This window comes from Episyrphus balteatus, chromosome 3, assembly GCF_945859705.1.
Source record: "Episyrphus balteatus chromosome 3, idEpiBalt1.1, whole genome shotgun sequence".
Taxonomy (NCBI): Eukaryota; Metazoa; Arthropoda; class Insecta; order Diptera; family Syrphidae; genus Episyrphus; species Episyrphus balteatus.
Window position 1 is genome coordinate 65,922,555 of NC_079136.1, and position 16,626 is coordinate 65,939,180.

Consider the following 16,626-nt stretch of genomic DNA (forward strand, 5'->3'; position numbering starts at 1 on the left):
AAATAAAAAATTTCAAAATTCGACGAAAAGAAATTTTTGGAATATTGATTTTTCGAAAAAAAAAAAAAAAACCAAAACATTAAAACACGTTTTTACAAAAATGGTCATTGCAATTGGTTAAGTCGTTTACAAAATACACAAAAATCGAGAAAATGGTTCTATAAGGTAGTTAGGTACCTCTTAAAATGGTTCAACGATTTTTTTTACTTCAAAAGTATAACCTAGTTAAGGAAAATAAGGGTTTTTTTAAATCAAAATAATTACACTTTAGTAAAACTTTAGTAACACACTTTTTTACTGACTGGAAAAATTTTAATTTTTTACTTGCTCAATAGGGCAAGTATTGGTTTCGTGTCGAAAAAAAATTTTGAGGTTTCAATCAAAACCAACCAAAAAGTGGGTCTCGCAATTCCGTCCGTGCGTCTGTGCGTCTGTACGTCCATCTGTACACATTTCCACAGCCTAAACGCGTGGATGGATTTTCTTCAAATTTGGTACAGATGATTTTTATGGAATTCTGAAAGTTGGTTTTTTTTTTGGTTTTTTATATCTCGCTTAGAAAGTGTACCTCCCATAGACGAAACGCCAAAATCTTTTGTTTGAACTAAAGGCCGTAAAAAGTTATATTGAATTAATAAAGTTCAAAGTGGTTTTGATAAAACTATGTTTTTAATTTTCTAAACAAAAATCTGATAACCGATATTGTGTTGCAGTTTTTTTTAAGAAAATTGACAAAACGTCCAAAATGCGTCTTTTTGTAAATGTTTATTACAACACTTTTCGATGAATTGATTTTAAAATTTACGAGTACTTCAAAAAATGAAGAAACTAGTTCTTATGCAGGTAAAGTTAACGGTTAAAAAAATATTTTTTTAAATTTTAAGACTTTGAGCTTGTTAGCCACACACAAAAATTTTGATCAAAATCGTTTTGCGAAGAGTAGTTTTTTTTCATTTTGGTTATATGGTACAGTGTTAACTTAAATGTGAAAAATAACACCGGCACACAAAATAAAAAAAGTGTCATGTACCAGGAACCAGACCTATCTTTCAATATGTTTTTAGGCACGCTGAATTCGAATTTCAAGTCCGTTGGGCCCTGTCACCCTCCAGTTTTGAGTTAAATGCAAAAAACTAAAAAAAGGAAGTTTTTGCCTTTTTTGGGGTCTTTTTTACATTTTTCTCAAAACTGGAGGGTGACTGGGCAAAACGGACTTGAAATTCGGATTCAGAGGGTCCAAAAACATATAGAAAGATAGGTCTTGTTCCTGGTACATTCACCTTTTTTTTTGGTGTGCTGGCACTGTCGCGAAATTTCGCTTTCATCCCCGGCACACAAAAAAAAAAGTTCCATGTACCAGGAACCAGACCTATATTTCTATATGTTTTTGGACTCGGTGAATTCGAATTTCAAGTCCGTTTTGCCCGAACCCTTCAGTTTTGAAAAAAAATGCAAAAAAACTCCAAAAAAGTCATAAAAATCCAAACAAAATGCAGTCACAGCACAAAACTGGAGGGTGAACGGGCCAAACGGACTTGAAATTCGGATTCAGCGTGCCTAAAAACATATAGAAAGATAGGTCTGGTTCCTGGTACATAACACTTTTTTACTTGCGATATAGGTACTATAGGGCAAGTTTAGGATTCGTAAAAAAAATCGAACTCGAGATAACAATTTTACATGACATTACGATGATGGAGAATGCCAAAAAAGTGGGTCCGGCAATTCTGTCTGTGTGTCTGTCTCTATCTGGAGCTGCAGCCTAGACGAGTGAAGTGATTTTCTTCAAACTTGGTAGTTAGCAGTTTTTGGTGATTCCCTGGAGGGGAAATTGAAATTTTTTTTTTTATGACCAAAACTAACGGTACCTGCCATATAACGGAAATAGAAAAGTTAATTTTTTTCAAAAACGGCTCTAACGATTTTGATTAAAATTTTTGTGTGTAGTACTACACATAAGAGCCAACTTTTTAAATAAAAAAAATATTTTTTGTACCGTTATTAAAGGTACCTGTCATAGAACGGTTTTTTTTCGTTTCTGAATATCTCGTACAACATTAACCCGATTTAAATGAAAATTTTTATACAAAAGTGTGTAAGTAAAGATAATATTAAAATTTTAGAAAATTTTCAAAAAACGCATTTTTGGTTTTTTAAAAAATATTTCAAATTTTTTTTTTTGAAAAATCAATTTTTTGAAAACGGATCAATGAAAAATTTTGAAATTTAGTTTTTATGTGTAAATTAATTATTTTTTCAAAATGGCATACCAACTTTTTTTTTTTTAAATGTTAAAAAATTTTTATATATAAAAAATTATTTTTTTAAAAAACGGCTCCTACAATTTTCGAAAATTTTTTTCTAAAAATACCTTTTTATACAAGAAAAAAAATGGCATATTTGTTTTTTTTTTTTAAGATAATTTATAACGGAGTTTAATTAATTATAAAAACAGATTTAATTTTTTTATACTACTTATGAAATTTCTTCAAAATATCAAATTTTAAATTTCTTGAAATAAAAAGCTTTAACATTATAGTCACTTTAAGCATAAGAGCAAGTCGTGCAATTTATTTATTTTGTGTGCCGGTGTAATTAGTTTTAGAAAAAAATTAATTTTTCTTCTAATAATTTTACCAAAAGGATAAATTTTCAATTATAAGCTTATAAATATGTAGTATACTTTTTACGCAAGTATTTGCTACCCAATAGTTCATTTAACTCAAATTTGTAATTAATTCCTTTCACTTGTTTTCTGAAAATTTAATTACATTTATATTAAACCAAATTTTAATATAGAAAAAAAAAAATTCAATTGAACTTGTCTTTTTTCTTCCTTTCTTTTTTTTTTTTAAATAAAAATTAATACAATTTTATTTCTTTTTAATTTTTTTTTATTTTAATTTATTTTTGTTGATGAAAAAAATATTTTGTTCATATGGAGTTAAAAGAAATAGATAAGAATAATGAGTATAATGAAATAATAATAACAAAATGGCTTAATACCTCGAAGTAAAAAAAAAAAATAAAACTTAACTATTAAAAAATCAAACAAAAAACAAGAGTTCACAAATTAAAAAAGAGATTCAAAAATTGTAATGTTTTTTGTTCTTTTTTGTAATTTTTTACATAGCCTAATGTGATTTTTCTTTTGAACCTAACCTATTAAGTTGAATTTTTATATTTTTTATGTACAAAAAAAAGACCTCTTGTGTGTGTGTGGGTGATGTGTAAATTAATATGAAAAATTACGCTAATTTATTTGTCGATTCTTCTGTTGGCGGTCGCACCCATCCACCATATCTTCGTTCCATCTCTCTAGCCACAGCTAAACAAAGATGATCTTGACCCGGATTGGCTACAACTTGTATGCCCATAGGTAAATTCCTACGATCCAACCCAATCATGCAATTGGTAACGGGTAGACCAAGAGTATTAAAAATGGCCATGTACATTGGCTCTAGGAGCTTGTGATATATTTGATAATGCTGATGAGCAGTATTGGGGAACGTTGGATACAAAAATACACCATCTGTTCCCAAGAGTTCTTTAAATTCAGTCTTAAGAGCTTCGATAATGGTTGCCAGATGCTTGTGTCTGGAATTGGGTATGATTTTCATGAAATTCTGCAAGTGGCCAAATATGACAGATGGTAAAATACTGTCTGAACAACCGAAGAAATATTTAACGGTTTCGGTGCAAACGGTTTTTGGTCGTTCACCTTCTTCGGTCTTGTGGTAAATTGTTTCAATGTTTTTCATAGTCAGCATAGCTGACAGGGATATGTCCAAGGACCATTTCATTTTGCGAATGTTGACACGTTTGGCATTGAAATCACCGGCAACCCTGTTAATGGCTGCATGGAGATCTTTACTCAAAGGTCGCATCATTCCAGATGGTCCATCGTTGTCCATGAAGAAGAAACGTATTCCACTGACATTGACTTCTTTGTCTAAAGTCAGTTTGGGACCAGTTGGATCGGCCATGCATTTTAAGAGAAGTGGAAGATCTTTGGCGTAACGTGTCATTGGTGCAATTGTAAAGAAATCTCCCCACTTTGGGAAGTCACTAGTCGGATGATGACCTTTGAATGATACTACATAGGGTGTGGGTTTATGACCCCAAATTCCACTAAACATCGCGGGGAGACGAGAAGAACCACCAATATCTGAAGTAAGTCCGAGTAAAGATGCTCCACTAGCTAATAAGGCTGCCTCACCTCCAGAAGAACCACCAGGTGTTCGCTTAAGATCGTAGGGGTTTTTCGTTTGCCCGGTAACATTGTTGTATGTTTCCCATAACAAACAAAGTTCTGGTGTATTACTAACTAACATAATAATTCCACCGAATTTCTTAATCTGTTCAACAACAGGAGCATCTGATTTGGCAATTTGGGGTGTCTTGAAAACTCGTCCAGCTTGATTGGTGAGACCTTTGACAGCTATACTTTCTTTAACTGTCACTGGAACACCCAACAGCGGAGTGAGTTCTTCCATAGAGTCGATTGTATTGATACCCATTGCAATGACACGATCGACTTCTCGTGCCTCATCTAGTGCCTCTTCGAATCGATCTTGAACGATGGCATTGATAAGTGGATTTACCTGCTGACATCGTTCAATGTAAGCCTGCACCACTTCTTCGCTTTTAATCTGAAATATAAAATAAAATCATGTGTTAAATATGATTTATTAAAATAATCTTAAGTATCTACTTATGTATATAGAAATGCAATAATTTCCGATATGGAAACTAAAATATCGAACTTCCGATTGGTAAATAAATACAGCTATTGATTCGGGCTTTTGGGTTTTCGGGATTATTGGTTTCTAGTTTCTGGATTTTTAGAGATCTAGGTTTTCTGGATTCAGAATTTGAGGAATGTGTGGCAAATCTTTTAGAGAATCAAAAAAATTTTTCAATCGCCAATAAGGTTTTGATAGGAGTCAATATCCAACACCATTTTAAAAAAGTCGGAACGAATTGAGACTTCTATGGATTAAAACTATACATTTTAGTTTTCTTATCGATTCTAAAGTTAAAACTGGATGAAATTAAAATAAGACTACACTGCAAGCACCAGCTTTCAATAAAAAGAATAATCAAAATTCGTTTAATCAGTCCAAAGCTATGAGGCAACAAACATAATATTGAGAACCTCCTCCTCTTTGGAAGTCGTAGTAGATTCAAATGAGGGACTTGCCCGAAAATAAAAGACAAGTCTTCATTATGAAATTTTGTTGATGTATATAAATTCAACTTTAAACCCGCTTCTAATCTGCGAAAGGATTTTATTCACCTAAAAGATTTAAAAAAAAGCATATTAAAACTATACTTGGAGTAAAAATATGGAATCGCTCTTTTCTAACGTTAAACCCTTTATCTTTCAATCTATTTTACATAAATGGAGGGTTGAAAACTGTAGTGGATCGTGAACCGGGTCAAATCTAGTGCCAACATCTGCGTAGGGCTAATTTGTATAAGGGTCTCTGTAGGGCTTTGCCAAGAAGTGTTTCGTTTCTAAGATAAAGCCTAGTACGCAGATCGAGCTACTTTTAGCTCCCATACAAAAACTTAAAAATGTAGCCCAGCTAAAATTGATTTAAGAATTTCGAGTTGTGCGCAGTTTCAGCTAGAAAATCACACATTCGTTTCCAACTGTATATTTTAGTGAAAGAAAAATAAGTCAACAAAAACGGAGAAAAAATGTCAACTAAAATTTAGCGCGATCTGCGTACTAGGGTTAACGATACAACATTAGGTTATTTCTATAGTAATTAATTAAAGGCAACGTATTAACTGTAACTCTTTATTTCTCCAAATTCACTTTATGTTACTTGGTAACTTACATAATGCTTTAGGTACTATATGCATTAGGGAAAACGTATCGGTGTGTCCCTCTAACTATAATAACGACTTATAAATAAACCTTATAGCCTCTTTTCACTACAGCCTAAATAAGCTAATTAAGCAAATTATCTCATTTCAAATGTAATTTGACATTCGAAATGAAATAATTTCCGAAATTATCTCATTTGGGCTCTAGTGAAAACATTATTATATTATATAAATAACGTTAAAATATGGACTTATCAAAAATTTTGGATCAGAAAACAAATAGTTAAAAAAAAATATATCTAAATCACGTTTTCATCTCGAAACTATTAAAACTTTGATTCGAACGAACTGTCATTTGACATGGTTTAAGTACTTGTCCTGCTAATTTTGTGTCTTCAAGTCTGGACTTGATCTTTCAACTTTAAATTTGGGACAGATGCAAAAGTTTTCGAATAAAGGTTGACAGAATTTGGATTAAAAGGCAATAAAAGCGTTCCATATTGGCTTTTGTTTATTGGTTTGCTAATAAAAGTGAGTTCTAACATTAATAAGGTCTCCTAATCAAATTTTAACGAAGATAAAGGATATCTTTAAAGCAGCTCAATTGCTAATACTATAGCAAAAAGGAATGAGGCAAAGTGCCCCTTCATTAAAGGCAAACCTTGTTGACTAATTGAAAAGTGAATAACCTGCATTTTTTTCAAGCAATAACCAAAGTTTAAGTTAATTTTATTTGCTTAGACGTAATTAACATTTAAAGTGGCTTTTTTAAGTTAAGTTCATTGTTGACTTAAAAATTCGTGAAGGTTTATTTTAATTATGAAGTTTAATGTATGTTTTTCCTATTTTTTGTCTTTGCCTATGTCAAATATTATTATTAGTTTCTATTACAAACAATAATTATGAAAAAAATTATGATTTTTTTTGTGTTAATAACCTTTTTTATGTGGGTATTTTTATATTTTGTTAATTGCTTTTATTTGTCCAACACTTTAACATCTCGTTTATTACAAGCGGACAAGAAAAATCACACCGAGTAGAAAAAATGATTAAATTTAATTGCTATTATTAAGTTGCCATTGAAGAACTTTTCCTCGTCTCATAGAAATATTATTATTATTATAAACGTGCTTTTTAATTGACAAACACTTAAAATAAAAAAAAACTTTATGAAGAAATTTTAGAAATCATGCTGGAAATTGTAAAGTCATTTGATTTGTTTTGTTCTATTTTTGTTAATAACTTTTTGGAACATGTTTTTCTTTTACTTCACTCACGTCATAAGTTTGAATAAACTATTTATGTATATGTAACTATAATAATTGTAAACCTGACTTTCTTTTCTCTAAAATGATATCTAAACCAATATTAATCGCTGGTAGCCTATAAAAAACGTATAATAACTCATTAACGAATTAATAGTTTCGAAATTTTGGGAAAAAAGCTAAATGTATCACTTCAACAACGTTTTGAGAGAAAAATCTTGACATTTTTCAAACAGCGCAAGCCTTTTTTAGTCAGGAGTTGAAAAAGCTGCTTCTACCTCAAATGTTTTGCTTAAAATGTACGGCCTTTTGTCACGAAAAGACAAACAAAAAAGATTTCAGGTCTTTTAATGTTTCTTATCAATAATAATTGATTATTTCAAATAAGCTCTAGTTAAGAACCAAGCTAATTTACAAGGTTCAAAACATCGAACTTTTAAAGCTACAGATGTAACTAATTAAAAAAATTAATTGGGATTGTTGTGAATCACAGGTGATGTGTTGACATGAACTACGTTGAACTTTGCTTTTGCAATCTACAAATTCGAATTTTATACTTTTCAACGATATTGGAGCTTAGTTCATATAAAATAACTTGGGTCAAAACAATCAATTATTAAGTAGATTATTAACTTCAAACAATTTCTAACAGAAATTGAGAAAAACTGCAAATCACGAAATCAATTTGTTTCTGAGAAAGACAAATATTAAAATTACTTAAAAGATCAAAAGTTCAACTGTTTAAAAAGTGATAATTATATCTTACTCGTAAGTATATATCCAATTTGAAAATGTAATTCACATGCATTTTCATCAACAGTTGCCATAATGAATCAGAGCTTATTAAACAGAAAGTGAAACGTTATTCTGCCTGAATGATTTAGATAATCTTTTTACGACTTGAAAAACAGAAATCAATAGTAGGTATGTATATTTCTACTCATACAAATATAAATAAATCTATTTACTTTTATTTTGAAGTGCAACTTCTATTCTTTGAATCGGAAACAGAATAAACATTGAAATAACTAAATCATTAAAATTAAAAAAAAAAGTTCCAAAGAAAAATTTCAAAGACAAAAGTGAAAATATATGGTATGTTTGTATCTCATTACTTTGTTTTTTTAAGTTCTGTATCGGACTTTTGATCTTTTATGTAATAATTTGTTTTTAAACAAAACGAATATAATTTTTTTTTAGATAAACAATAAGATAAGTTTGGTGTATTTAAAAACAGTTTATTATAATTTTGATGTGAATGAAATGAAGAGTCAACTACTCGACAAGTGAATATAAGAAAATGACACTTCGCAAAGTTTGTTTTCTTACGAAATAAAAAAAAAATATTTTACATATCATCACTCGAAAATTAGAAGGTCGAATCTATAACCTTTCAATTTACTTTGAAATCGGTGAATGAGGAAGTGCTTGCAGTGGCAAGTTACTTCCAACGCGTAATAGTCTAAGAGCCGGCAGCATATTTTGGCAGTTTTGGTATAACCGAAATTCGAGTGTGTACATATCTAGATATGTTCCGTTGACAATATGTCAACGGAAAACGTCTGGCGGTGATCTTTTTCAGCTTTCCCTTGGTTTCACTCAAGAATTCACTCATTCTGAAATCGTATGGAAAAGGTCAAATCGCTTCCACTCCATTCTGTTTTTTTGTTTTGTGTTTCTGAAATTTCAAATGTCAAATATTGATATTATTTTTTTTTTCAAACGAAAAAATTATAAAAATTATAAATCTGAAGACGACGCACTATGTGGCAAAATCCCGATTTCGTGCGATTAAGTCAGTTTTGAAAATTTCCGATTTTTATCAAAATTCTTATATAGTTATAAATTAGACATTATTTCCCATCTAGTTTTGAAATTTCATCAGATAATATAGCTCCCTTTAGAAGTTAGAGGCTCTCAAAGATTGGGATTTTAGCTGAAAATTTAAATTACTTTTTGTATGAAAAAAAAAACATTGTCTTTGGTTTGTTAAATTTTGTTCTATTTTTATGGTAACTAATTTTTTCTTTTAATTTTTATTTTTCTTATGTATTTATGAATTTTTATCACTTTTTTCCCGACTCAAAAATGTTACTAATTTTATATTAGAGGTAGTTTTCGATTTTAGGTCAAAATTTGGGTATGATCGTCATTAAGTGGCCGGAAATCATAGCAGGGGCAGAATGATCAAATTGATCTTTTGCATAGTCATTAATAGTAGTGTCTACAAGCAGAAACTAAAGAGTTTTGTTGAATCATTTTGCCCCGAAGATATTAAAATTTCAAAAAACAGTAAAAATCCATAAATCGATAATTTTAGAAAAATCGTTTTTTTTTTTATTTCTCTTTTTTTTTAAGCTTTAAAAAAAAAATTAGATACAAATTATTATTACTGTACTATTAAAGATTTTTTGGAAAAAAAAATTATTCAAATTGATCGATTACTTTACGAGTAAATCGAATTACAATAATTTTTTTCTTAATTCAATAAATTTTTTTTTTCTTTTTTTTCTTAAGCTTAAAAAAAAAATTTGAATGCATAATAATACAAGTATAATACCAAAGATATTGGAGAAAAAAAATTAAAATTAATCTCTTATTAAAATCAGTACATTACATTGTATTTATTTTAACATATTTCGAAAATTTGTACAAAAATGTTTTTGAGTGACTGTAGTTCTCATAAAGGTTGATTGAAGAACATTATTTCTAATAAGTGCATTAATAAGCAAGTGTTAAAGAGTTCTCTTTGCCCTAAAGATGTTAAAAAAAATATATCGATAAATATCGATAAATCGATATTTAAAGATAAATCGATTTTAATTTCTGAGGTTAAAAATAAATTTTAATTTAAAATATTGTTTTTATTGTTAAAGAATCATGTAAATCAGTGCATTACTTTTCCAGAAAATTGAATTTGATTTTTTTTAAGTAAATCGATAACTAAATAAACTAAATCGATAACATTATTTTCTCAACTCTATATTGCGCTTGCAAAAAAGCGCTCTCGTGCAATTGGCTTTCTCATTTTATACCGTATTTGTTATTTCAGTGCCGGTTCAATGGTGGGGGAGGCAATTTTTAAAAAATAGTCAAATAACTGCGGAAATCACTGGGATTGACGAAAATGTAATCAGACGTTTTCATGTTATTTTACAAGCAATTTCCAGTGCTTTCAAAATTAATGTTGCCAAATTCAAAACTTATTGTTTTGAAACAGCACAACTTTCTGTTTCACTTTACCCTTGGTATTACATGAGCACTTCAGTTCATAAATTATTAATTCATGGACATCTCATAATAAATGAAGCTATCCTGCCTATAGGTATGCTCTCCGAAGAAGCTCAAGAAGCTAAAAATAAGGAGTTTAAGTTCCTGCGAGAGCATTTAAGCCGAAAGACCTCCAGATTAGACACGATGACTGATATATTTCAAAGGATGCTCTTATCTTCCGATCCAAATATATCCCTGAAACGTAAACTACCAAGTTCCAACAAATCACAATTTTATCCGGAAGTAATTGAAATGTTTGAGTGTGAAGAGTTTTTAAATAGCAGCTTCGATGAATGAATACGTATATAGTTCTTATTTTAAAATACATTTTTGTTTTTCAATAAAATTTATAAGACTGATATGATAGCAGTAGAATATTAAATAGTTTTTATTTTAAAATACACTTCAATAAAATATACATATAAGAACATGTGTTTTAAAAAATCCATCGAAATTGTTTGAATTGTTTGGAAAAAAGCGTTAGATCCGTTTTCGAGAAAAAAAAGTTACCTTTATATTGGTTATGTGGCAGGTGCCAATATATATATTTTTACTATCCTAATATCATTCCTTATCATAATTTTGAAACGAAAAATACGTCACGATTACATAAGATGTACCTTCATAGAACTTTCATATTTGCCTTATAGTACCTTTAGTGTCCAAGTAAAAATTGATTTTTATAAGCGTATACCCTATAATACTTAAGATAAACAGATAATTTAACCATTTCTTACAATAACATATTTATATTTTGAAAAAAAACCATGTATAGCAACCGTTTTTAATTAATCGCACGAAATCGGGATTTTGCCACATAGTGCGACGGGAGAAGAAAATGGTATAAAAAACTATTCCACTGCATTAAGGTACCCATTTTAATCTTATTATTAATTTTAATTTAATTTAAATTTTTGAATGCAACAAAAAAAGAATGATTGAGTATTTTTTTGTTGACATTTTAGTTTTCATGTATTAGTGCTTCTGATTTTAAATCGAGAAGAGAATTTCTCTTCTGAGAAGCGTTCTGTCTGTCAGTTTTGTGCAAATAAAACACTTTCAGGAGGCTTCTGAATGATTCCGGACGCTTCCGGAGAGCCAATCGAAAACGCCATTAGAGTAGGTAACCGTATGATGGCCAAATATTAACATTCTATGCCTTTTCCCGATATAGAAAATGTAAGTATAAGCTAGTTTTTCTTCAGCCTTCCCACTACCAGACGCCCTCAAAGGTATCTCCATAGAACGAGAAAGTTAGATTTTGTTATATAGGGGTCTGGCAAAAATTCCGAAATGCATTTTGACTTCAGGGCTCGAAAGAGCATCAACACACGATTCTAAAACAACATTTTGTACAGTCGCACCAAGACTTATTTGGCCGCCATTTAGTTTTTTATAAAAATTTTAATTTTTCACATACCTAGGGTTGTTTTTTTGAAACGCGTCAAAGGGTGATTTTCTTTTTTTTGTCATATCTCTTTTACTTGAGGGTTTTTTTTTTAATTAGTTCGTAGTAAAAGTTGTAGATCTTTTTATTTCCTTCATTTGTTATATTATTGGTTTTTTTATTTGACAGACCGTTTTTGATCTGTAGGCAAAAAACTTCAAAAAATTGCAATTTTTTGTATAGAGACAAAGGTACCTACTAATACAGGGTAATTTGCATGAAATGGTGGACTGTACAAAATGTAGTTTTAGACTCGTGTCTTGATGCTCTTTCGAGCCTTGAAGTCAAAATGCGAATTTTTTCCCAGACCCCTATATAACAAAATCTAACTTTCTCATTCTACTGAAATACCTTTGAGGGCGTCTGATGGCAGTGGGAAGGCTGAAAAAAAACTAGCTTAAACTTACATTTTCTAAATCAGGAAAAGGCATAGAATGTTAATATTTCGCCATCATACGATTACTCTAAGTCTAAACAAATACTATTTCAATTTTTTTAAGAAAAAAACAGAAACTAGGTGTTTTTTGTATGGAAAAACCAGTTTGGGAAACCTTTAAGGGCGTCTGGCAGAGGGAAAACTTATAAAACAGGAATAGACACAGAATGTTAATTTGTTGCCATCATACGGTTATACCTAACAGAAAATAAGTAATTAGGTTTTTTTTTTAGGAAAAAGCGTTTCAAAATGCTTTAAAGCAGTCTGGCGGGGAAAAGCTGAAAACAAAACTTCTAGTACCCACATTTTTGAAATCAGAGGATTTTTTATGATTTTTTGGTGTATCATTTATTCGGTTATACCAAAACGCCAAAAGTTGATTTTTTACTGCACTTTGGATGCGTCTGGCAAGGGAAAGCTGAAAAAGATCACCGCCAGACGTTTTCCGTTGACATACTGTGGTCCATATCTAATTTGTACACACTCGAATTTCGGTTATACCAAAACTGCCAAAATATGCTGCCGGCTCTCGGTCTATAATTGTTAGGGTGTCCGTTATTTCCCAAAGTGATGTTTTCGGAGAGACACCCCCCAGATCGAAAGTTTAGGGCCTAAATAAGGGGAATTTAGCAAAAAAAATTTTTTGGAGGTCATTACCCCGTGCCTCTAAGGTCATACTTTCCCCATACAAATTTGTATGGGAAATTTTTAACTCATATATAACATTTTTTTTCTCTCGAGTTAAATCATCTATTTTTAAAATGTTTGTTGATTCTGGTTGGAAAATAGTTCCTTTAAAAGATTACATTCAAAATTTCCCTTTAAAAAATATTTTTATATTTTATTTCGGTTTTTGAAATTATTAGCTGTTCTCGTAGTTTTTGCTTTCACCTATCACATAATTTTAAATGCAGTTTTATTGGTTTTTAATTCTTTTCAAATATTGCATTCAAAAATTTGTGTATAAATCAAAAATTAATTTTTTTAAAATTTCTATTTGAAATTTTTGCCGTTTTTATAATAAATAAATATTATTAAATACTTTACCCTTTCTTGTTTGCAACTTTTTTGATGTCATTTTTTAGGTGAATAATTTTTAAACAAAATTCTATAAAAATATTGTAAACATATCTTTTGTAGTTCGAGAAAAATAAATTTAAACGTATAAAAACGGCAAAAATTTCAAATAGAAATTTTAAAAAATTACAATTTTTGAATGCAATATTTGAAAAGAATTAAAAACCAATAAAACTGCATTTAAAATTATGGCACGGGTTAATGACCTCCAAAAATTTTTTTTGCTAAATTCCCCTTATTTAGGCCCTAAACTTTCGATCTGGGGGGTGTGTCCCACGAAAACATCACTTTGGGAAATAACGGACACCCTAAAATTATGTATATAAAAATCAATTAAATTAGGATAGAGAAAAAAGTCAAAAAAGAGTAAGCCTACAAATTATAGCTAATCATAGTTATTAAAAATTAATTTTAATGACAATAACTCCAATAAAATGCTAATACATTTCCGGATGTTCCAAAAAGGAAGAAAAATTAAATTTTACCTATTGTTGCTTCATAAATAAAAAGTACATTTATATAATACCTATGTACATTGTACATATGTACATAATTTATTTCATTAATTAAACATTATAGTGTCAACATACTTCCCTGCCATATAAGCTAAATAAATACATTTTTTGCAATTCTCTTAACTTGATATACGAAATGTATAGCCAACAAATTCATATTATACTTTCATCACAACTTTTTGTCATTTGTCAAAGCCTATACAACAAGTCTTAAAAAATTCCCATCACCAACAGACAAGTTTCCATATAAAGTAAAATCACATCTTGATAAAATGAGACAATTGAACTTATGAAATTTCATAAATCAACCTATTTAACAAATGGTCTTTTTGCGAAATGAATATTATAATTTAGGAACCAAAAAAAAAAGAGCATACTAGATAGGTACACATGTACTGGGTTATTAAACCTGCAATGGCAATTATTTCTCCATCTAAAGCTGCAATTACAATTGGTATAATCACAATTTAAATCTGACCTCAAACTAAATATCTCACGAAAATGTAGCCCAACGACTGATAAAAATCGAGATCACATTTAACTACACGCCTCCGTGGGCACATGTGTCGCAGTCATGGTTGCCATCATTTTAAAAATAATCAAAAATATAAAAGAAGGAAATATCAATAGAAATTTAATTTGAAATTTAAAATTAAATGAAGTGTTTATTCGACTGATTCAAAAAAAAAAAAACATTCATAGTTATATCGAAAATATTGTTGGAAATGACAAAAAAAAATACTGTAAAAGTTACAGCCCTTAATATTAATATGAAGTACTGCCGCATCGCAAATTTCTATTTCCCATATGATTTACATGGGAAAGATTGTGTTTTTGAGTTTGGAATTTTATAATTTTTTAATGGTTCATCAAACAGGCTGGACTTAATCATTTTCTTGTATAAAATTGAACGCTCTACAAAAATTTATATAATTTTGAAAAAACCGACGCGAAAAATTAATAAAAATAATTTTTAGTTGGAATAATGAATAATTTGAATTTATTGAAAAATTATAATTTAATAGTATTAGGAGTTTGACAGTTCAATAAAAAGATTTTTGAAACCAAAAAATAACATAGAATATAAAAAATTCGAAAAGTTTGCCAAATTTTTTTTGAAAAACTTAATAAATTCGTCAAAAAATTGAAAAAAAAAAATGAAGAAAAAAATACATTTTATATTTTAAAGTTGAATAACTTCGAAACGGGACTGTTTATTAAAAAAATTATCATAAGCTTTTTTGTACAATGTTCAATTTTAAACAAGAAAATGATTAATTCCAGCCTTATTGATAAACCATTAAAAAGTTATAAAATTCCAAACTCAAAAACACAATCTTTTCCATGTACCTAAATCATATGGGAAATAAAAATTTGCCATGCGGCAGTACTTAATATTAATATTAAGGGCTGTAACTTTCACAGTATTTTTTTCGTCATTTCCAACAATATTTTCGATATAACTATGAACAAAAAATAATAATTTTTTTTTGAATCAGTCAAGTGTTTATGTGCTATTACTTTAAATAAGACACAATTTAAGAGTTTTCGAAGCATTTTGATCTTATAAAATACTTGAAATGTTATGCTTATGATATGACTAACCTTTTAATGGGTAATTTTTCCCAGGAAACAATGTTTAGCAACGTTTCCAAAACAAAATGACAAGTCCACTACATTCCAACGTTGGGCGCCAACTGTTGCAACTTTATTTCACCAGTTTTTTATGAGCCTTAATTTGTAAGCAAATGAAATGCGAAACAAATTAATAATAACAATAATAATGCAAGAAACCGTCGTACAAAGTGACTTTCATAAAATGTTTTCGATCTTTGATGACAACTACTGTCAAACGAATGGGAGCGTTCGATGCAATAAATGCAACTTTCAGCAAAATGATGCTGTAGCTGCCCGTAGCTCTGTGAATGAGGTGGGTTCGAAATTTTTGATGCACTTAATTAATGGGATAAGACTAGTAAAATATACATATCAAACGAACAATTAAACAAAATAAAACAAAAGTAGAAATTTATTGAAATGTTACTAAGTTTCTGGGAAATAGTGGCAGAAGAACCGGTTGAAAACATAAAATCTTTTCAGAAAAAGAAAGAATAAAACAAGAAGTTATTTTGAGAACTGAGACCAGAACTAATTTTCACAAATAATCCAATTTCTTATCTTACCCAATAAAATAAAAACTAGATGTCTTTAAACTTGCAAACAATAACTTTGACTAATTGAAATAACATGTAAAATAGACAAATTTTACTTCTGCGTTATAATTTTCGAACTAAGCAGGGCAAACCAAAACTAATTATTTTTGTCGTTAAGTTCCTTTTGAAAAAAATGGGGATAGATTATACTAAATATGAAGCATGAGGGTGTGCATTGCGCAAATAAAAAAAATCAATGGTTCAATTTTCAATTCAATTTTCATTCCAAGATTTATTTATATTTCAAGTAATCATTACATTTACAAAAGTTTTTATGAATTTTTAAGCATTGGCTTAGCGGTCAGTTGGACTGGTAACTTTAAAAATTTTATATTTTTGAACAAAAAATTTAAGATATTTGAGCAAGAAAAAAATCAATGATTTTTATTTTTACTTTTAAAAATGGTTATATTGCATGGTTTTCAAGGTAAAATAAAACAAAATGCGCTTAAGCTTTACGACTCAAGTTGGTAAGAAGAAAAAAATGATGCTTTAGCCTAGGCTACCTAAAACCAAGCAGATTTGCAAAAAAATTTGCATCTAGGGTTGCCAACTTTACATA

General features: G+C 29.4%; 1 protein-coding gene across 1 annotated transcript in view; it reads right to left on the minus strand.

Moving 5' to 3' along the window:
- Window positions 1-2,924: 2,924 nt before the first annotated feature.
- The window catches only part of LOC129913675 (fatty-acid amide hydrolase 2-A), a 35,068-nt gene continuing 21,366 nt past the window's right edge, over window positions 2,925-16,626 (minus strand). The window contains exon 3 of the mRNA XM_055992467.1: window positions 2,925-4,652. Coding sequence (XP_055848442.1) covers window positions 3,249-4,652 — 1,404 coding nt within the window. The 3' untranslated portion in view covers window positions 2,925-3,248. The remainder of the gene's footprint in view (window positions 4,653-16,626) is intronic.